General features: G+C 45.4%; 1 protein-coding gene across 3 annotated transcripts in view; it reads right to left on the bottom strand.

Moving 5' to 3' along the window:
• Positions 1 to 6,415: 6,415 nt before the first annotated feature.
• Positions 6,416 to 22,677, bottom strand: part of TRADD (TNFRSF1A associated via death domain) — a 35,863-nt gene continuing 19,601 nt past the window's right edge. For 2 of the 3 annotated variants that reach the window (XM_040329132.1, XM_040329131.1), the window contains exons 2-5: positions 15,763 to 15,901; positions 13,213 to 13,490; positions 8,946 to 9,135; positions 6,416 to 7,032 (exon numbers count right to left, since the gene is read on the bottom strand). In XM_040329132.1, the coding sequence (XP_040185066.1) occupies positions 6,737 to 7,032; positions 8,946 to 9,135; positions 13,213 to 13,490; positions 15,763 to 15,892 (894 nt within the window). In that variant the 5' untranslated portion in view covers positions 15,893 to 15,901 and the 3' untranslated portion in view covers positions 6,416 to 6,736. Of the gene's footprint in view, positions 7,033 to 8,945; positions 9,136 to 13,212; positions 13,491 to 15,762; positions 15,902 to 20,018; positions 20,120 to 22,677 lie in introns of those variants that run through there. The other variant, XM_040329133.1, reaches the window with a different exon arrangement.

Raw genomic sequence — 22,677 nt, 5'->3', positions numbered from 1 at the left:
CCATATGGACAGAATTATTGTATATTCCTTTCTCACGTGTTGGACAAGTGTGTGTTTTCTTTTTTTATGTACAGTAGAACCTCGGATTGCGAGTAACGCGGTTAACGAGCGTTTCGCAATACGAGCAAAAAATTTTAAAAAATCCTAACTCGGTGTGCAGTACCGCGTTTAGCCTGAGGTTTGGGGGTGCCGGAGCCAAGCGGAGCTGATCGGCGCTGTTCGGAAATGCTCGGAAAGACTCGAAAACACTGTTCCCAAGGTCAGTTGAGCTGTCCTCGGGCCTTTCCGAGTGTTTACGAGGCTCTCCGGTGCCCCCCCCCACCTCTGGCCACATGCGGTATTGCATGCAATTGAAGTCAATGCTGAACGAATTATTTTCATTTTCATTGACTTCAATGGGGAAACTCGCTTTGATATGCGAGTACTTTGGATTACGATATAAAGTAGATAGTGCAGCGCTAAAAATCCAATAATAGAAAGTCCATAGTAGAATCTTTTCTAAAAGTGACTGGTGATGGGTAAAAATCATGCAGGTGCTGTAGAGTGGTAATGAGTAGAAACACCTCCACCAATGGTAGTAATGGCCGCTCACCTCACCAATATGACCCTCTGTTAGATAAGGTCATAAACAGCATTCCCATAAGGGTATCTCCAAAGGGGGTTAATCCAGCAGTGATATGTGATAATCTCCAAAGGAAGGTCTCCGTCCGTACTCCTCAGCTCGCGCCTCGCTCCACAACCAAGCCAGACACGCCTCCCAGTTCGCTGGGAGGCGTGTCTGGCTTGGTTGTGGAGCGAGGCGCGAGCTGAGGAGTACGGACGGAGACCTTCCTTTGGAGATTATCACATATCACTGCTGGATTAACCCCCTTTGGAGATACCCTTATGGGAATGCTGTTTATGACCTTATCTAACAGAGGGTCATATTGGTGAGGTGAGCGGCCATTACTACCATTGGTGGAGGTGTTTCTACTCATTACCACTCTACAGCACCTGCATGATTTTTACCCATCACCAGTCACTTTTAGAAAAGATTCTACTATGGACTTTCTATTATTGGATTTTTAGCGCTGCACTATCTACTTTATATTTATGCTCAGGAATTTTATTAATTGAATCCTAGTGTTCAGCTGCTTGTTGTTTTATGTGTTTATATTGCGCTGATTATACTTTATATTTCGTACATCTACTTTGGATTACGAGCATTCTCCTGGAACGAATTAAGCTCGTAATCCGAGGTTCCACTGTATGCACAGTAGGATAAAATTATTGCAAAGGTTGATTGTATAAATGCTGATGTTCTGTTTTTGGGATTTTCTTTTTACTATAAATTATGGGCTAGATTCAGAAAGCCCACCGTAAGTTTGTGCGGGCGTAGCGTATCTAAGATACGCTACGCCGCCGTAACTTAGTGAGGCTGGGGCTGGATTCACAAAGAACAAGCGCCCTAAGTTACGGCGGCATAGCGTAAATCTGTCGGCGTAAGCCGCCGAATTTAAATTGAGAAGAGGTGGGCGTGTTTTATGTAAATAATGACCCCACGTAAATGACGTCTCTAACAAACGGCGCATGCGCCGGCCGTGAACGTATCCCAGTGCGCATGCTCCTAATCACGTCGCAAATAGTCAATGCTTTCGACGTGAACGTAATTTACGCAAAGCCCTATTCGCGAACGACTTACGCAAACGACGTAAAATTTTAAAAATTCGACGCGGGAACGACGTCCATACTTAACATTGGCTATGCCTCATATAGCAGGAGTAACGTTATGCCGGAAAAAGCCTTACGCAAATGACGTAAAAAAAAATCCGCCGGGCGCACATACGTTTCTGAATCGGCGTATCCAGCTCATTTGCATATTCTACGCTGAAATCGACGGCAGCGCCACCTAGCGGCCAGCGTAAATATGCACCCTAAGATACGACGGCGTAAGAGACTTACGAGAGTCGGATCTTAGCCTAATTTCGGCGTATCTTGCTTTCTGAATACAGAAAGAAGATACGCCGCGTAAATTCAAACCTGCGCCGGCGTATCAATAGATACGCCGGCGTAAATTCTTTCTGAATCTAGCCCTATGTATGTATGTTACCTAGGGTGACAAACTATAAACTCCCAGGTGTTTATTAATAATAAAAAATGTGAATAATAAAATAAAAAACAGTGATTGTATTGTATTAATGCTTGTGTTGTAGCCAAATTATTTCTTACTTGGATCAGGGAAGGGACTGTGTCTAATGCCCTGTACACACGATCGGAATTTCCGATGGGGTAAAATCCAATGGAATTTTCCCCGGAATTCCATTCAAGCTGTCTTGCATACACGCTGTCAGACCAAATTCCGACCGCCCAAAACGCGGTGACGTAAAACACTACGATGAGTCGAGAAAAATTAAGTTCAATGCTTCCGAGCATGCTTTGACTTGATTCTGAGCATGCGTGTTTTTTTTCTCCGTCGGAGTTTCACACAGACAATCAGAATTTCCGAAAGAATTTTTTTCCATCGGAAAAAAATAAAACATGAGCTATTTCTGAACTCCGATGGAAAAAAGTCAGATGGGGCCCCCACACGGTCGGAATATCAGAAATTCCGATCGTGTGTACAAGGCATCAGGCTGGATTCACACCAATGCATTTTTAGTGCTTTTTGCATTTTTCAGATTTGCACTACAGAACGTGTTCCATAGGAAACCATGGTAAATGGACTGTAGTGCAAATCTGCAAAAAAGCACTAAAACTGCATAGGTGTGAATCCAGCCTAAAAGTGACACTAAACTCCAGGTTAAAGTGATATTCAAGTACGTTATCTGTTACTGTCAACCTCCTCAAAAAAAAAAAAAAAATTTTTAGTGCTGTAATCTGACTTCCTGCTAGAGGGTGGCTACATTCATTCTCCATGGTCCCACTGTGTGTAAGAATGTAGGGCCAGATTCAGGTACAAATGCGGCGGCGTAACGTATCGTCTTTACGTTACACTGCCGCAAGTTTTCAGCGCAAGTGCCCGATTCACCAAGCACTTGCGTGTAAACTTTCGGCGGCGTAGCGTAAAGCCGTCCGGCGCAAGCCCGCCTAATTCAAATGGGGCGTGTACCATTTAAATTAGGCGCGTTCCCGCGCCGAACGTTCTGCGCATGCTCCGTTTGGAAATTTCCCGCCGTGCTTTGCGCGGAATTACGGCGCCCCGACGTGTTTGTGAATGGCGACGTGCGTATCGTACTTACGCCGGAAATTGTTTTTTTTTTCAATTTGACGCGGGAACGACGGCCATACTTTAACATGGCTGGTGTAAAGTTAAGCCATGAAAAAGCAGACTTAAAGCGGGGGTTCACCCGTACATAACATTTTTTCCCTTTAGATGGATGCTCGTTTTGTCTAGGGGAATCGGCTAGTTGTTTTAAAATATGAGCTGTACTTACCGTTTACAAGATGCATCTTCGCCGCCGCTTTCGGGTATGGGCTGCGGGACTGGGCGTTCCGATTTTGATTGACAGTCTTCCGAGAGGCTTCCGACGGTCGCATCCATCGCGTCACGATTTTCCGAAAGAAGCCGAACGTCGGTGCGCAGGCGCAGTATAGAGCCGCACCGACGTTCGGCTTCTTTCGGCTACTAGTGACGCGATGGATGCGACCGTCGGAAGCCTCTCGGAAGACTGTCAATCAAGAAGGAACGCCCGCTCCCGAAGACCCATACGCGGAAGCGACGGAGAGGATGCATCTCGAAAACGGTAAGTACGGATCATATTTTAAAACAACTAGCCGATTCCCCTAGACAAAACGAGCAGGAATCTAAGGGGAAAAGAGAAAAAAAAATCATCATTGGGTGAACTCCCGCTTTAACTTTGCGACGGGAAAAAACGACTTGCGACGACGTAACGCACGCGAGTACCTTCGTGGATTGCCGTAAAAGCTAATTTGCATACCCGACGCTGGAAAACGACGCAAACTCCACCCAGCGGCGGCCGAAGTATTGCAGCCTAAGATCCGAAGGCGTACGAAGCCGTAAGCCTGTCGGATCTTAGCCAAATGCCGTCGTATCTTGTTTGTGAATCACAAATTAAGATACAACGCGGCAAATTTGAAAATACGCCGGAGTATCAGTAGATACTCTGGCGTATTTCTTCTGTGAATCTGGCCCGTAGTCACCATTTCTTGCTCGCTCCTGACATGGTCTATGGAATTTGCATAGAGCACAAGGAAATTAATGTTTTTGTTATCTAAAAATTATTAAAAGCATTAAAAAATTCACATCCATGGAACACTATACGTAAAATAAAATAAAATAGTCAGCGCATGTCAACTCAATGCAGGCCAAATGTAATGGATGTGGTGTGAAATCATAACGCTAGTGGACTGAAACCTGTACTACTTTCAATTAGCAGGTAGGGGGCGCTATGACCCCACATCTTACCAAACTTTGGTATTTTTCGCCTTAGATTTCTAATGTTTTTATTACAGAGGTGCAATCGATGTTTAACACAGAAGGCATACCTTCTTACATATTTTTGTCCAGTGGTCATTTTACAAAATGTGCTTTAAAATGTTACTGTCCCCCCCCTCTAAAAGTGGAGTTCTGTTTGATTCTTCAGTTGGTAACATTACATTGTCATAACTGAAAGTGTAAATGTGATCGTGCTGTGTCACAGCAAGTAACTGAAGTAGATCTGATGATGATTACGCCCTGGTTCAAATTGGTGCGTTTTGATGTGAAATAGGCGGCAATTGCCGGCAATGGCACCGTCCTAATCGGTGCGGTCACTCCCTAGGACACACTTAACCCCTTCCCTGCCAGTGTCATTTACACAGTTATCAGTGCATTTTTTTTAGCACAGATCACTGTATAAATGACAATGGTCCCAAAATAGCGTCAAAAGTGTCCGCCATAAAACGCAGTCACTGTGCCATGCCATCAAACACAGCCACTGTGCCATCAATTGTCACCACTGTGCCATCAATTGTTACCACTGTGCCCATCAATTGTTACCACTGTGCCCATCAATTGTTACCACTGTGCCATCAATTGTTACCACTGTGCCATCAATTGTAGCCACTGTGCCATCAATTGTAGCCACTGTGCCCCGCAATTGTCGCCACTGTGCCCGAAATTGTCGCCACTGTGCCCAGTAAAATGCTGCCACTGTGACCTGTATGTGCCATCAATTGTTGCCACTGTGCCCCGCAATTGTCGCCACTGTGCCCAGTAAAATGCTGCCACTGTGACCTGTGAAAAGCCCCCCCCCCCGCACTTACCTTTCTGGGGTCAGCCGTGCTTCTACCGTCCATTGATGTCTTCTCCCGCCCTCGATGACGCTTCAGCCAATCAGGCTACCGGAAGCAAAATAACTGGTGAACCTGGTTGGCTGAGACGCCTGTCAGTCAGTACCAGTGGCTGAGACGCCTGTCAGTCAGTACCAGTACCTTGGGACGTACCACCGGTACGTCCCGAGGATAAGCATTCAGGAAGCCGACTACAGCCGGAGGGCTGGCACTGATAGGCACTTCCACACAGCCAACCAGCTGCCGTTATTCAGATGGCCGGCGCTCAGCATCCAGCCATCTGAATAGTGGGCGTCAGCGGCGAAAATACATAGATTCATGCAATGCATGAATCTATGTATTTCAGTGGCTGTGCGAGAGCCAGAGGGGGCGACGCTCCAGCGCCCTCTATGGACGAACCACCACTGCTTAGAAGCTTTGCCCAAAAAAAGGCAGGCAGAGGGCAAAGAACCAGTCACCAGTAGAGCCTGCAAAGGGAGAAGGTATGCCTCTGCACAGCCAAGACAAGCTGCAGTTATGTGTCAACCGTCTCCTTTGTGGAGGTAAGTATTATATTTTTTTTTTTTATAATATTCGAACCTTTACAACCCCTTTCAGTATCTCTGCAATATTTTGACCAGTCCAGAATCTGGCTACACAAGTTTGTGCGTTTCATATACTTGTGGTCATAATTATACATCTTTTCATTATTTTTTTAAGAAGTGCGCTTGATGTTTATTAAAGACATTTTAAAAATAATCCTGAATGTCAGTTACACAGATCATACATAGGGAACTTTTCCTATATTGAAGTACATGACATTAGATGTATGCTATGACACATCTTCGGTATATACAGATTCGGTAGGTAACTGTTGCTTTCATAAAAGAATAAACATTTTAAACAAATAAAAATGATTTTTCCCACATACCTAATATAAAAAAATCTAACAATGCAATGATGTAACGACCTAATAAACTGTAATTATATGGCAAATTTTACTATTTTGTTCAGCCAATAAAATTCCATGATGTGATACTTGACCGGAGACAATGGTGCTGTAGAGCAAGGGGTCTCCAAACTGCGGCCCGTGGGCCGGATGTGGCCCTTTGCTTGCCTTTTATCTGACACTCGGGAAACGATTCCTCCCGCTGACACCAATGATGGGGCACTATTCCTCCCACTGACACTAGAGATGGGAAACTACTTTGCCCATTGACACCAATAATGTAATTTTTTACTCCCATGGACCACCAAGATTATTGCGTTGTTTACTCCCGCCCATGCCAGGGAATTTTCTGCCTTCAATGACCACAGTCCGGCCCCCCTAAAGTTTGAAGGACAGTAAACTGGCCCTTTATTTCAAAAGTTTGGAGACCCCTGCTATAGAGCATCAGCAGAGGTTTGGTCTCCAGATCACCTTCTATACATCTGAGAAAACGATATACTAAACTAAGCAGGGTTCTTATAGAGATTCCTAATCCAATCAGATTTCTTCCAAAGACAAAAGTTTCTCAGCTATTACATTCAGTTCGCATTCCACGAGTGCATCCACCAGTCTATTTAATGTGGCCTTCCTGCCCTCACCATCCATAAAACATCGCAATAACTGATAGGCCTGTTCGTAAAGACCTTCTTTGTCATATTCGTAGGCCAGGTTGTCTATTTTGGGGTCTTCTAGAGCCCGGCAATTTTTCTTCAATGACCGTCCAACCTTCTTCCAAGACTTGCCCACCAAATTTGCAAACCGCTGTTGGTGTTCTGAAGTCAGAGGTTTGTCAGCTGTAAAAATAAAAATTGAGGATGAAATTAGTAAAGCAGTCAATGGAAATGACAAGAAAGTCCTAAGAGGATGACTCCCATGGATTTACCCACTTGCCGACGGGCGTACGACTATACACGGCCGCAGTGTGGTTCTAAATCTCCGGGAGGCCATCTTTATACGGCCACTGGGGGGTGCGCGCCCGCCGCATCACTGAGATGCCGATACGCGTGCCTGGCGGCCGCAAAGTCCTCCAGGCACCCGCGATCGCCGGTTACAGAGACAAGGACGTGGATCTGTGTGTGTAAACACACAGATCCACGTCCTGTCAGGGAGAGAGGAGACCGATCTGTGTCCCTTGTACATAGGGACACAGATCGGTCACCTCCCCCAGTCAGCCCCCTTCCCCCACAGTTAGAAACACTATGCAGGGTACACATTTAACCCCTCCCTCACACCCTAGTGTTAACCCCTTCAATGCCAGTCACATTTATACAGTAATTAGTGTACTGATCGCAGTATAAATATGAATGATGCCAAAAATGTGTCAAAAGTGTCCGATGTGTCCGCCATAATGTCGCAGTTCCAATAAAAAAAATCGCAGATCGCCGCCATTACTAGTAAAAAAAAAATAATAAAAAATAATAATTCTGTCCCCTATTTTGTAGGCGCTATAACTTTTGCGCAAACCAAAAATATGTAGAAGAATACGTATCGGCCTAGACTGAGGAACAATTTTTTTTTTCTTTTTAATTGGGCTATTAATTATAGCAACAAGTAAAACATTTTTTTTTTTTTTCAAAATTGTCGCTCTTTTTTGTTTATAGCGCAAAAAATAAAAACCGCAGAGGTGATCAAATACCACCAAAAGAAAGCTCTATTTGTGGGAAAAAAAGGACGTCAATTTTGTTTAGGAGCCACGTCGCACGACCGCGCAATTGTCAGTTAAAGCGAAGCAGTGCCGAAAGCTGAAATGTCACCTGGGCAGGAAGGGGGTGTATGTGCCCAGTAAGCAAGTGGTTAAAGACCACTCTGGGTCCTACTGTCAGGCACTCTGGGGTCAGAATCCGTTTTAGTATGTAAAATTTTTACCGCTTGAAGACCAAGCCTTTTCTGGTACTTTTTGTTAAAAAATCATCAATTTTTGCTAGATAATAGCTTAGAACCCCCAAACATTACATGTATAGTTTTCATTTTTTTTGTAGCAGCAACTCTAGAGAATAAAATGGCTATCGTTGCAATTTTTTATTTTACACGATATTTGTGCAGCATTTTTTATTTTTCTTTGAAAAAAATACACTTTAATTAATTAATTTATTATTTATTTATTTCAGGTACTTATATTGCGCTGTCAATTTATGCAGCGCTTTAATGAATTTTAATGCAAAAAGACACAACATATAACCCAATTTTTGATAATGTATAAAAGATTATGTAACGTTGAGTAAATAGATACATAACATGTCACGCTTTAAAATTGTAAGCGCTCGTGAAATGGCAACACACGATACTTAAAAATCTCCATAGGCATTACTTTCATTTTTTTTTACAGGTTGCCCATTTAGAGTTAGAGGAGCTTTAGCTCTAGAATTATCGCTCCCATTCTAATGTTCGCAATGATACCTTATTGCATATGCGCGTACTACTCACGCATGAGTTTGCATCTGCGCATGAGCACGCTTTACATTTTTTTATTATTTTATTTTTTTTCTGATCGCTTTAAAGCGACGCAGTGTCGAATCGCAAAAAATGGGCTGTTCATTGGGCAGCCAATTCTTCCGGGGCTGAAGTGGTTGAAGATTATACACATTGTGATATTCAGATATGTCATCTGAACACTCTGAAATATTGTTAGCCGAAATAACAAGCGCAGTTAAAATAGAACATATTGCTCAGTGAAATAATCGTTTTACATGCTGGCATTTCTACTTACCATAATCTTGTCCTTGGAAATGGAATGTGCTTGGTTCAGATGAGATTGAGCGGAGGGGGAGGGGAGGAGTTGAGTTCCCTATTGGAGAGGTAGAAGAGGTGCTGTTCTGTGTGGAGTGACTGGATCCCAGAGATAAATTTATGAAGTTTTCTTCCAGCTCAGCAAGGTCTTCATCCTTGACGTAACTTGGCTGAAATATAAACATGTCATTTTAGATCAGTATAAATATGTATGTGGTAAAGTGTTTGCAAAGGTTAAAAGTAATGCAGAGAATGCGTTAAGGCAAAAACCTTCCATGGTCAGATCCCCCCAAATACTTTTCTGAGCCCAATCTTGATCCATGACTGTGCCCCATAGCAGAAGCGCTGCTCTCTCTCTGCTCACAGGCCATTGGCTCCTGCTGCTGCCAATCAAATCCTGTGGGGGCAGAACTGAGCTGCACTGTGTAGGTCAATGGACGCTAGGGTTGCCAACTCATCCCTTTAAAACAGAACACATATTAATTACACAGGTTCTGAGGCTAATTTAATGCAAATAAGGCACCAAGTGAGTTTAATTACCTCCTTAATCAGCCACAGAACCTGTGTAATTAATATGTGTTCTGTTTAAAAGGGATGAGTTGGCAACCCTAATGGACGCACACATAGGTAGATTCACGTAGGGGCGCCTAACTTTAGGGCGGCCTAACCTAGCCTTTTTAGGCTACACCGCCGTAAATTAGTTAGGCTAGTAGTGATTCACAAACCACTTACCTGCTAATCTACGGCGGTGTAGCCTAAAACGAGCGGGCGTAAGGGCGCCTGATTCAAATGAATTGGAGGGGGGCGTGTTGTATGGAAATGAGGCTTGACCTCACGTTTTTTGACGTTTGACACTGCGCATGCGCCGGGCGACTACATTTCCCAGTGCGCATTGCGGCTAAGTAGGCCGTACGGGCCTATTGATTTCGACATGTACGTAAACGACGTAAATCCTGATTCGCGGACGACTTGCGCAAACGATGTAAAAAATTCGAACCTCGCTGCGGGAACGGCGGCCATACTTAACATTGTTATTCCACCTCATAGGTGGAATAACTTTAGGCGGCCTATCGCTTACGGAAACGACGTAATGCGACGGTGTAGGCCTGGCGTACGTTCGTGAATCGGCGTATCCCCTAATTTACATAATCTACGCCGGCCGCAATGGAAGCGCCATCTAGCGGACAAAAGAAAAATGGCAAGCTGAGATAGAACGGCGCAAGCCGGCCTATCTTAGATTTGTTTAAGTGTATCTCTGTTTGAGAATACACTTAAACAAACGCCGGCGTAGATTCAGAGTTAGGTCGGCTTATCTACTGATAAGCCGGCCTAACTCTTTGTGAATCTACCTAACGGTCCAGCTCAGAATCGAGCCCGCATGAGTGCGCTCATAGCAAACTGCTTGCTATGGGGATACTTGGAAAAGAGGAGAAGCCAAGAGCACCGGCGGGGGGCCTGAGAAGAGAAGGTTTGGGGCTGCTCTGTGCAAATCTATTGCACAGAGTAGGCAAGTATAACATGCTTATTATATATATATATATATATATATATATATATTAAAAATAAATGTAATCTTTACAATCGCTCTATGGAATAAGAAATTGTGGTGCAAACCGAAGGCAGCTATCTACTTTTAGGAGAACCCTCCCTAAAATGAAGACTGAAAGAGATTGGCAGCAGTTTATTGCAAAAAAATATAAATTTGGTCACATGCTTGCATAGCAGAAGACCTAAAAGGACTATGAACAAGCAGATCCATCTACATAAACAAGTCTCAAGAACCATAATGTGAACCTAAAAACTGAGATTGCACTTCCAATGCAGATATGGCTAGAGCTTACACAGGACTGTCTTCCCTCAAGCAGTTGAATAGAGCAGTGGAGAGAGCAATGGCGGCCAACCAGGCGGGCAGTGCTTCTACGGGCAGTGGGCATCTCATCCTCCTATGGATCAAGGTGGCTTTCGCCTTGCGTCTCATCCCTCCTCTTCCTAGGCATCCATTAGGATGTCCTTTCAGCCAATCTGGTGATTTGTCTCAGGACCCACTTCCTGATTGGCTGGGAGAAGGATCAGTGTAAGAATAGTGAATATTAATTCAAACCCATTTTCGAAAAATTAACATTTTGCCACGAGAGCAAATGATAGCACCATCATGTAATGACCGATAAATCGTTCAGTGGACATAAATGAATCCATTTTTGTTTGTTTTTTCACATATACCTAGTGCAAACAGTTTGGACGGAAAACACATTAACCTTTTAATTTATCGTTCATTCGGCCGAAAATTTCCAAAACTTGTCCTTGTCCCTGTGCCCACCAACTGGCCGAAAAACAAACAAACCGTTTATGGCCAGCATAAGGAAGGGTTTCCCTTTACTTCTTGTCCCGTAAGCACATCAGAAGAAGAAATCACTTAAAGCGGAGGTCCATACAAAAAGTGAACCTCCGCTTTTCGGAACCCTCCCCCCTCCGGTGTCACATTTGGCACCTTTCAGGGGTGAGGGGGGTGCAGATACCTTTATAATACAGGTATTTGCACCCACTTCTGGTAATAGACTCCCAAGGGAGTCACGCCCCTTCGCATCACCCCCCGCTATCTTCTGGGAAACACACTGGTCCCAGGAGACAGTGGAGACCAGTGAGGGCGCGCCGCGTGGCTCGCGCATGCACATTAGTGAAAGCGGGCAGTGAAGCCGCAACACTTCACTTCCTGATTCCCTCACCGAGGATGGCGGCGGGGGCACCCGACAGACGTGCGATTGCTCGGCCTCGGCTGCTGACATCGCGGGCACGCTGAACAGGTAAGTATCCATTTATTACAAGTCAGCAGCTGCAGCCAAGGAAGCAGCCATCTTTGACTCTGTTTAATCTACAACTGCCATGATGCTGCACATGTGATCAGTTATGACACCAGCCATTGGATGGTTTGACAGTTTGGTTGAGAGCACAACCAATGGGAGTGTTACATTCCTGGCACGTGCCGTAAATGAAACAGTTTTATGGGTGGGTTTATTTCCGCTTTATAGTAAGGGAGTGTAAATCTTCTCCTAGACAATTGTTCCTACAACAAGTGGCCTCATTGGAAGATTTCTCTTCTATTCAATAACTACTAAAAATATAGGATTTTCTTTAACCACTTAAGGACCGGACCAATATGCTGCTAAATGACCCAAGGGGTTTTTACAATTCGGCACTGCGTCGTTTTACAGACAATTGCGCGGTCGTGCAACGTGGCTCCCAAACAAAATTGGCGTCCCTTTTTCCCCACAAATAGAGCTTTCTTTTGGTGGTATTTGATCACCTCTGCGGTTTTTATTTTTTGCGCCATAAACAAATAAAGAGCGACGATTTTGAAAAAAATGCAATATTTTTTACTTTTTGCTATAATAAATATCCCCCAAAAACATATATAAATTTTTTTTCCCTCAGTTTAGGCTGATACGTATTCTTCTACCTATTTTTGGTAAAAAAAAAAATCGCAATAAGCGTTTATCGATTGGTTTGCGCAAAATTTATAGCGTTTACAAAATAGGGGATAGTTTTATTTATTTTTTTACTACTAATGGTGGCGATCAGCGATTTTTTTCATGACTGCGACATTATGGCGGACACTTCGGACAGTTTTGACACATTTTTGGGACCATTGTCATTTTCACAGCAAAAAATGCATTTAAATTGCATTGTTTATTGTGAAAATGACAGTTGCAGTTTGGGAGTTAACCACAGGCGGCGCTGTAGGAGTTAGGGTTCACCTAGTGTGTGTTTACAACTGTAGGGGGGTGTGGCTTTAGGTCTGACTATAAAAGGGATCACTCGATCGATGCAGCAGCCACAGTGAAGCACGGGGAAGCTGTGTTTACATACGGCTCTCCCCGTTTTTCAGCTCCGGGGAGCGATCGTGAGGGGGCGGCTAGAAACGAATAGCCGCGCCCTCGTCCTGGATCGCTCCCCGCGGGAATCCGACCGCCGCATGTAGCGGGGGGGGGGGGTCCCGACCCCCGACCCACGTCTAGGCAGGGACGTACAGGTACGCCAATGTGCCTGTCCGTGCCATTCTGCCGACGTATATGTACATGCAGCGGTCTGGAAGTGGTTAAATTTCGGTCCTGTAGAGAATGGTCATCAGGATAATTACAAAGGATGAATGTCCCCAATGGGGACACAGACAGGAAAAGACGTGACAGACGACTCTATCCAAATGACGTTAATGCGACAAAGGTATTCATGGCCCTTGTTTTTCACATTACCTTACATGAGTAAATGTGTCCCAGACATTTTTCTTCCTCATCGAGGAACATGTCCAGCTTTATGTTGTCCACTTTGAGCTCCAGAAAGACCTGTAGAGACTCTATGCCTAAACAACGACTCAGCTGTTCTTGTATGTGCAGATGAACCCTCCTCTCCCGGTAATCTCGAAGAAATCCTAGACAGGTGTCTTCTCCATTGAACTTGAGGTGGAGAATTAGATGTCGGTCACTTTTAAGAACTTTTAGGATCTCTGGAGAGTTTGAATTTCTGGAAAATACTAAAACCAGAGAAGCACAATTCAAAACAGATACCCAAATACAGTGGAACCTCAGATTACGAGCATAATCCGTTCCAGGAGAATGCTTGTAATCCAAAGTACTTGCATATCAAAGCAAGTTTCTCCATTAAAGTTAATGGAAATAAAAAAAATGTGTTCCACATTGACTTCAATGGCATGCATGCATGTGGCAGAAAAATATTCTCCACTCGCTAGCTGCAAAATAAAAAAAAAAAAAATGTGGCTGTTCGGGGCTCCGCCCACCCGGGCACATCACTCATTCACTGTGCTCTGTGAATAGAAAACGACAAGGTCCAGCAGCCTTTGGGGCTGTCGGCTTGTAGTTTTCAATGAACTACCATGCTGCTGTGAGCACTGTACTAGTTCATTCATGCTTCCTGTTGGCATATATTGGCTTCCTCAAACAAGGAAATGTAAAAAAAAAAAAAAAAATAATGATAAAAAAAAAAAATGCTGCTGTTCAGGGTTCCGCCCACCTGGGCACATCACTCATTCACTGTGCTCTGTGAATAGAAAACTACAAGGTCCAGCAGCCTTTGGGGCTGTCGGCTTGTAGTTTTCAATGAACTACCACGCTGCTGTGTGCACTGTGCTAGTTCATTCTTCCTGTCAGCGAATATCGGCTTCCTCGTACGAGGTACCAGCAAGCCTATACATTGACAGGTCTGCAGGAGACCAGCATGGCACCATCGTTCTGCTGATCGCTGGTGCAATGCTTTAGCAGGGGTCTCAAAATGGCAGCCCTCCAGCTGTTGCAAAACTACAAGTCCCATCATGCCTCTGCCTGTGGGTGTCATGCTTGTAACTGTCAGCCTTGCAATGCCTCATGGGACTTGTAGTTTTGCAACAGCTGGAGGGCCACTAGTTTGAGCCCCCCTGCTTTACAGGCTCTTAAAACAAAAAATAATAAATGCACATTTTTTTACCTGCAAAGGTGAACTTAAGCCCTCGTTCACACCGAAGGCGGGTTTGAAATCAAGGCGAGTTCATCTAAACGCCCATGATTTCAAAGTCGCATTTCAGTCCGACTTTGGGTCTGCTTGAAAGACATCTGTGTGGGTTCATGCACATATGTTTATTGAAATCGCCCCCGAAGTCACCAAAAGTAGTGGAGGAACTACTTTTGGAAATCGGCGCGGTGCCGCAAAGTCGGCGCTGCACCGATTGGGACGCTCTTATTGCTGGCAATAGGCTGCGAATTGACATGCGATTTGACCAATTAATATTGCACCAATTAATTGAATAAGCTGAAGTTAGAAGCCGATTGGCTACCATACACAGCTGCCCCAGATTCTGAGTGCTCCAGGTTTAGGCCGGGTTCACACTATCTTCTCATGCGGTTTACAGCAGGAGTCCGGTGCGTCCCCGTTCACCATTTCCGGTTCGATTTCAGCCTGAATTTATGGTTGAATCCGGACCTGAAATGGACCAAAAGACGCACATTGCTCTGTGCAAATTCGCACCGGAGCCTCTGCAGAGATAAGTCAAAATCTCCTGCTATTGCGAATTGGATGTGAAAACCCGCATCCAATTCACAATAGTGCGAACCCAGCCTCTGTAAAATCTTCCCCACTGACACTGATACTAAATTAAAAAAAATGCACGTTTTTAAAATCCTAGCTAAATACACTGGGCTGGATTCAGGTAGAATTGCGCATTTTTTACGGAGGTGCAGGGCAACGTTTTTGCCCTGCGCCCCCGCAAATTTGCTGCGCTGCCCTTGGTTCACGGAGCAGTAGCTCCGTAAATTGCGTGGGCGCGCCGGCAAAATGCCCGGCGCAAGCGTGTGCAATTTAAATGATCCCGTAGGGGGCGGAAATCATTTAAATTAGGCGCGTTCCCGCGCCGATCGTAGAGCGCATGCTCCGTCTGGAAACTTTCCCGACGTGCATTGGGGCAAATGACGTCGCATATCTTAGGCTGCAGTCGGCGTAACGAGGTTCCTGAATCAGGAGCATTCGTTACGCCGGGGCAAGTAAGCAATTGCGCTGTTTAACCTATGGTTACACAGGCGCAATTGCTTTATGAATCCAGGCCACTGAGCTTTGACTCTTTGCCCCCAACACTGACCTAGATCAAACCTGATCAAGCTATTTTAACTTTATTATATATGTATTTGTGCCGCTCCCTCTGGCTGCCATGGCAGAATTTAGCTGGGTGGTTGGAGGGCAGTAAAACTGCGTCTCAACTGCCTATTTTTTACTCCCACGTGAAAAAGTCCTTTGAGCTAACAGGCTCTAATTTGTTCTACCTGACAAGGCATCCCAGAGTGTCTTGTACATCAAGGGTTTATTGGTGTCGTACTCCGCACACAGAGAGTTAGGATCAGTATGCATGAAGAGGTAAACACTCCCAATCCATTCGGTGGGAAGTGACGCCATCTCAGAGGCCTGAAAGACACAAAACAACAGAAAGCTTATTCAATTTACTTTGTCTGTTTATATAACCCTAAATAACCAGGTTCAGCAGGTATTTCACACTGGTTTATTTTCAAAATGAAATCCAGAGACTTTTTTTTTTTTTTGGCAAATGGTAAAAAACTATTTTATAAGCATATTTTCCTCAAATATTTTGCGCCTGTGCACAGGCCTCCCCTCAGAGCTCCATCCAGAGTAGGGATGAGCTTCGTATTCGAGTCGAACTCATGTTCGACTCGAACATCGTATGTTCGATCGTTCGTCGAATTATGAAAGTTTTGGGCCGTTCGCGCCAAATTCGAGTTGCGTTTCACGGCCCATAATTTACTGGCTGATGATTGGCCAAGCATGCACTATGACCCGCATGCTTGGCCAATCACAACTTGCAAAAAACGGAGAGCCATAATTGGCCAAAGCCAGGGTGGCTTTGGCCAATTATGGCTCAGGGGGTTTAGTACACGTCCCACACTATAAAACGCCGCCTGCAGGTCGGCCTTGTGTAGTGTGTTGCGGTGGTTAAAAGAGAGAAGACAGAGAGAGAGAGAGAGTGTCATTTTTAGTAGGTAGATAGAGCAGGCAGGCAGGCTAGTCAGTTAAAGTTACAGTGTGTAGAGGATATATATGCATCCCAGGTGTTGTATATATATTTATACACTGTATAGTTTAGCTAGATCTGCACGTCCTAATTTACTGGCAGGCAGGTGATTGTGCTAGCTGCAGTATTCTCACGTGGTGTACTGCCTGTGTCCTCTGCAGTGTGCACCTAAAGCTACGTGGTGTGTGTACTGCCTGTGTCCTCTGCAGTGTGCACCTAAGGCTACGTGGTGTGTGTACTGCCTGTGTCCTCTGCAGTGTGCACCTAAAGCTATGTGGTGTGTGTACTGCCCGTTTCCTCTGCAGTGTGCACCTAAAGCTATGTGGTGTGTACTGCCTGTGTCCTCTGCAGTGTGCACCCAAAGCTACGTGGTGTGTGTACTGCCCGTGTCCTCTGCAGTGTGCACCTAAAGCTACGTGGTGTGTACTGCCTGTGTCCTCTGCAGTGTGCACCCAAAGCTACGTGGTGTGTGTACTGCCCGTGTCCTCTGCAGTGTGCACCTAAAGCTACGTGGTGTGTACTGCCTGTGTCCTCTGCAGTGTGCACCCAAAGCTACGTGGTGTGTACTGCCCGTGTCCTCTGCAGTGTGCACCTAAAGCTACATGGTGTGTACTGCCCGTGTCCTCTGCAGTGTGCACCTAAAGCTACGTGGTGTGTGTACTGTCTGTGTCTGTGCTATTTTTCTCAATGATTTTCATCCATATTGCAGGGACCAGACATTACATTAAAGCCACAAGCAGTTTTGAATTACTTTTTTCTTATAGTAATCTCATTTTGTGCAGGGACAGTTCTAAACACGTGCCACTTCACAGGCATACTATAGACACCCAGCAGGTACGATATTTAAAGGAATTTTTCATTTTTTTTTTCACTTTAAGCATCATTAAAATCGCTGCTCCAGAAAAAACAAACAGTTTTTAAAACTTTTTTTTCCATTGATACATGTTCCCTGGGGCAAGACCTGGGTTCTCAAACCCATTTTACGACAATAACTTGCATATTAGGCTTTAAAATGAGCCCTTTTGAATTCAAACGTTCGAGTCCCATAGACGTCAATGGGGTTCTAAATGTTCGCACGGTCAGTCTGTTCGAAGGTTCTGGTGTGAACCGAACGGGGGGTGTTCGGCTCATCCCTAGTCCAGAGCACTGTGTACATTACAGGCTCCTCAAACCACTGTTCAGAGCACTGTGTACATTACTGGCCTCCCCTCAGATCACCGTCCAGAGCACTGTGTTGCCCCCAGTCTGCACAATCCCCCCTCACCCTCAGTCTGCCCATTCCCCCCATCTGCAAAATCCCCCCTTCCCCCAGTCTGCACAATCCCCCCAGTCTGCAAAATCACCCCCTTCCCCCAGTCAGCACAATTCCCCCCCCCCCAGTCTGCACAACACCCCCGTTAGTATAATCCACCTCCCCTAGTCAGCACAATCCCCCCTTTCCCCAATTTTCACAATCCCTCTTCCCCCAGTCTGCACAATCCCCCCCCCCCCCGTTTGCAGAGGGGGGGGGGAGAATGAAATGAGAAGGAAAAGAGGCAAAGCAAAAAGGTCGAGTGAAAGGATGTTCACGGAGTAGGTGGCTCACCTACCTATTATGCCTCCCCTCAAAGGCTGGTCTCCCAGGTAGGCTGGGCACAGTGCAAGCATTGCTTGCAGGAGGCTGGAGTGTGGGCGGGTTTGGGTGGACACCAATTTGAGGCGGAGTGTTGGATTGGACAGATGGCGGAGTGAGGGAAGAGCTAGTGCTGATGGGATGGGCAACAGAGGCGATACAAACTGACTCCCGGGGGGGCCAGCCGGAGCTGAAATGCCAGGAAAAGCGGAAGCGATCACCGCCTGAGACTGAGCAGCCAAAAATAGAAAATAGTGCCATGGCTACTGTGGCAGAAGTGGCGCCACCAATCCGGGGACAAAACCGAGGACAGATTTGGTCCGAGGACAGTGTCCTCAATCCAGGGACTGTCCCTGGAAAACGGGGACGTCTGGTCAGCCTAGCCTACATAGGGTTGCCACCTTTTCTTCAAGCCAAACTTGAACACTTTAGAGGCCTGGGACACCTTTGGGTGCCCCAAGGAGAGTAGTAATGTGGTGCGCATAGCGTGCAACAGCGAACAGCGGGTGTGGCTAAGTTGCTCTTGCTGACATCATCACCCTGGCCCCCAGACGGCCGGATGGCATTTTCGCATGTGCAAGAATTTTCCTTTTCTTGCACATGACATTTCTTTTTCGATTACATTTCTCACACTATTCTCCCATTATTGATTAGAAAATCGTTCGATTTTCAAAAAATGTTCAACATGCCCGATTACTCCAATTCGGTGGCCGCACGAAAATCGTTTGTTGCTGCAGCCCACTAAATTCAAATACAAATTCTTAGATAATTTTTTCGAAAGAAAATGATATCGAATTCGACCCACTTATGGTTTGAGCAAGAATCTTCACATAGTGTAAAATCCATTGGAGGTTTATTAGATAAAATCCATAGAACTCACAACATGTAAAGTACAGCGCCTAAAATCTGGAGTGTCGGCCGTACACAACCAAAGACAACCCGTCCGTTCGGACACAGGGGTGGTGATGACGTCACCAGTCCCCAAAGAGGACTAGTTGAGATGTTTTCCGTGAACAACTATGCCAATGTGATCCTCCCTCTTTGGGGACCATTATGCTGGTGATATACATGGAATGCGACCATGCATTTTAATAGGTATTTGTTCATGTGTTTTTTTGATTTTATATTTTGTATTTAATACAATTATATCTTTTTACTATCTGAATTTACATCATTCAAACCTGTACCGTGATAGTCAATTTCTCCCTTGTTTTTGGGGGATCGGTTGACCGAACGCCCTATTTTTCTATTACAGAAGTTCCATGGTTCCGAGCATGCGTTGACTTGATTCTGAGCATACATGGATTTTCCTCCGATGGAGTTCCACACAGAAGATCGGAATTTCCTATCGGTTTTTTATCCATAGGAAAAATTTAAAACATATTCTATTTTTTTACACCGATGGGAAAAAAGACCGATGGGGTCCACACACAATCGGTTTGTCCGATGAAAACCGTCCATCTGTCTTTTTTCATCAGACACGATCGGTTTGTCTGATGACAGCTTTAGAGTTTGAGTGTTAATTAATTTCAGTAGCCAGAATAACTTATTCTGGCCAAAACATGTTACAGTGGAACCTCAGATTGCGAGTTTCGAAATATGAGCACTTTTTATTTTAAACCCTGACTCAGACACCCCTAAATTTACAGTAGCGCCCCAATCATTGGGAGACCAGCGCTGTACACGCTTTTACAAACGTCAAGCATTTTTTACTGCCAAAACGCTGCTGCCAGGAGGAAAGACGTCTAGGAGAGATAAAAAAAAAATGTCCAGTGTGAATGAGGCCTTGCAGTCAAATTGGAGAAAACCCCATTATACGTTTGTTATGTGTTCCAAATCACACAAAATGCCGCAAAATAATTAAAACAAAAACTATTTCTTACCTTTCTAGGTGGAGCAGGCCTCAGAAAGACTGCAAGCTCCTCTGAACAAATGAGTGGACACTCGGTCTGTCCCCACTGACACACACAGAGGCAAGTTATCAAAGCTGGAGCATGGCAACCAATCAGCTTCTAGCTGTCATTTTCAAAGGTTAGCTGAACAAGCTGAAGCTGATAATTAATATTATCCAAATGTGAGGAGAAGGCAGGGAAAGTATTTTTTTTTTGAGGGCGAAGGTCCGCTTTAATTTCTCAGCTCATAAACACAAATTGGCTGTTCATCTCCTTGCTGGGAAAGGCGCGCCTTTTCCTGTAAATCACGCCGGACATTCCCAGATTCCACAGAACGCAGAGCCCTGTAGGTAATATGACTACGGCGGAGCGCCCTAATTTATTCACAAATTGCTTTCCTTCTTCTAAACGTGTGTAAAATGACAGCTGACTGTGTGCAGGATAATAGATGCATGTGAAGCAAACGTGTTGCATTTATTTCTATTTTTTTTTTCCATTTATATGTGTGTTTTGGCTTCTACTCCACATGCCAATGGCTTTATTTCATTAGAGCAGCCAGCTAACCCAGAGAAGATGAATACATGCCAAGCCTGCAAATTTTCGAGGAAAAAAGGACCTCTGTAAAGACAAGCTATAAAGGTAAAGGACGCACCTTGATCATATGTGAGCTGAAGCAATCACTCACAAAACTTGACCACTTACGTACAGTAAAACCTTGGACTGCGAGCATAATTCGTTACGGAAGCATGCTTGTAATCCAAAGCACTTGTATATCAAAGCAAATTTCCCCATAAGAAATAATGGAAACTCAAATGATTTGTTCCACAACCATTTATTCATAAGTCCTTCAGTTTATAGTCCATATAAAAAATATTATAGCAATGTGTTGTGTAACCATAAAACGTCCATCTACAAATGGAAGCCTCCACAAGGGGATTAGAAGTAAAATCCAGCAAGAGCTACAGAGTATAAAAGAGAAGAGAGACGCCTCTAATGCTGGCCATACACTATATGAAAATTCGGCCCTTGGCCACCCATTCAGTTCACAGCATGGCCTGGGGGGGGGGGGGGGGCAGAGACTAGTGGTCAGCTGACTTGTGAGAAATGTGAAGTGGGAGGGGCTGGAGGAGACCCTAGCTCCTGATTTTGTCATAGGTGTCACTGCTACGAGACACCACAGAGCTGGAGACACAATGGGCCAGATTCTCGTAGAATGGAGTAAAACTCTGGCGGCGTAACGTATCTCGTTTACGTTACGCGGCCGCAAGTTTTACGGGCAAGTGCTTGATTCACAAAGTTGCGGCGGCGTAGCGTAAATCCTCCGGCGCAAGCCCGCCTAATTCAAATGATCCAGGTAGGGGGCGTGGATCATTTAAATTAGGCACGTTCCCACGCCGATCGTACTGCGCATGCGCCGTCCCTAAAATTTCCCGACGTGCATTGGTTTCGCCGTTAACGTAAATGGCGTCCAGCGCCATTCACGGACGACTTACGCAAACGACGTACATTTTTAAATTTCGACGCGGGAACGACGGCCATACTTAACATTGGTTGCCCCTCATATAGCAGGGGCAACTTTACGCGTCGCAAAAGCTACGGAAACGTTGTAAATTCACTGCGTCGACCGCGCGTATGTTCGGGAATCTCGCGTAAATAGCTAATTTGCATAGACGACGGGGAAAACAACGTCGGCGACGCCTAGCGGCGGGAAAAAAAATTGCATCTAAGATCTGACAGCGTAAGAGCCTTACGCCTGTCAGATCTAATGGATATCTATGCGTAACTGATTCTAAGAATCAGTCGCATAGATACGCCGGGCCAGATTAGGACTTACGACGGCGCAAATGGCGTTGCGCCGTCGTAAGCCCTTTGAGAATCTGGCCCATTGAGTAACACTACCTGTGATTAGAGTTGCCATTTAAAGTCCCAACTACAGTTCTCAGATCAGCAGATGATCTGCAAATACTGCTGCAGACTTTTATAAAAAAAAAAAAACACACAACACTCGCCTGTCCAGGAATCCAGCGCTGTCCTCACCTGAGCTGGTCCTTTGCCCGTCTTTGGGGGAAGCCGGCTGTGATTCCTTGCGGCTTCGCAGCCAGCTTTTAACTGCACATGTGTGAGTCGCACTGCGCTTTATGAATGGTCCTGCAGCCTTCCAGGATCGTGGCCAAGAAGGCTGCGGGCAATAGGTGGGGGTTAGCTAGGTGATCTGAGCAGGAGTGGGAGCAGGTACCGGTTAAAACTTGGTACCCATTCACTCCAAAACATAAAATTCCAAAAGTGGGAGAGGTAAGAAGGCAGAAAAGCGGAACTTCCCCTTTTGGGTAAAGTTGCAGCTGCTAGCCCGAATAATGATCTGCTCCGTTCACTTGCCGGCCGCCTACCCACCTGCTCGCCCGCTCCTCTCACTTGCCAGCTGCCTACCGACGTGCTCACCCACTCTGCTCGCCCGTCTGCCAACCAGTTCGTCCACTCTGCTCGCCCGCCTGTCCGCTCACCCGACGGCCACACGGTCCGCTCACTATTTTCTCGGGGGGAGCAATTGCCCTGTTGCCCCCCCTGGATCCGCCCCTGGGTCACACAGCACTTTAGATTGGATGAGGCACACTAAATATTCAAGTTGTCCATTTGCCTTGCTCAATTCTCT

This window comes from Rana temporaria, chromosome 11 (assembly GCF_905171775.1).
Source record: "Rana temporaria chromosome 11, aRanTem1.1, whole genome shotgun sequence".
Classification (NCBI taxonomy): Eukaryota; Metazoa; Chordata; class Amphibia; order Anura; family Ranidae; genus Rana; species Rana temporaria.
The sequence above is the reverse complement of the archived record's forward strand: the minus strand, read 5'-3'. Positions and strand labels throughout refer to the sequence as shown.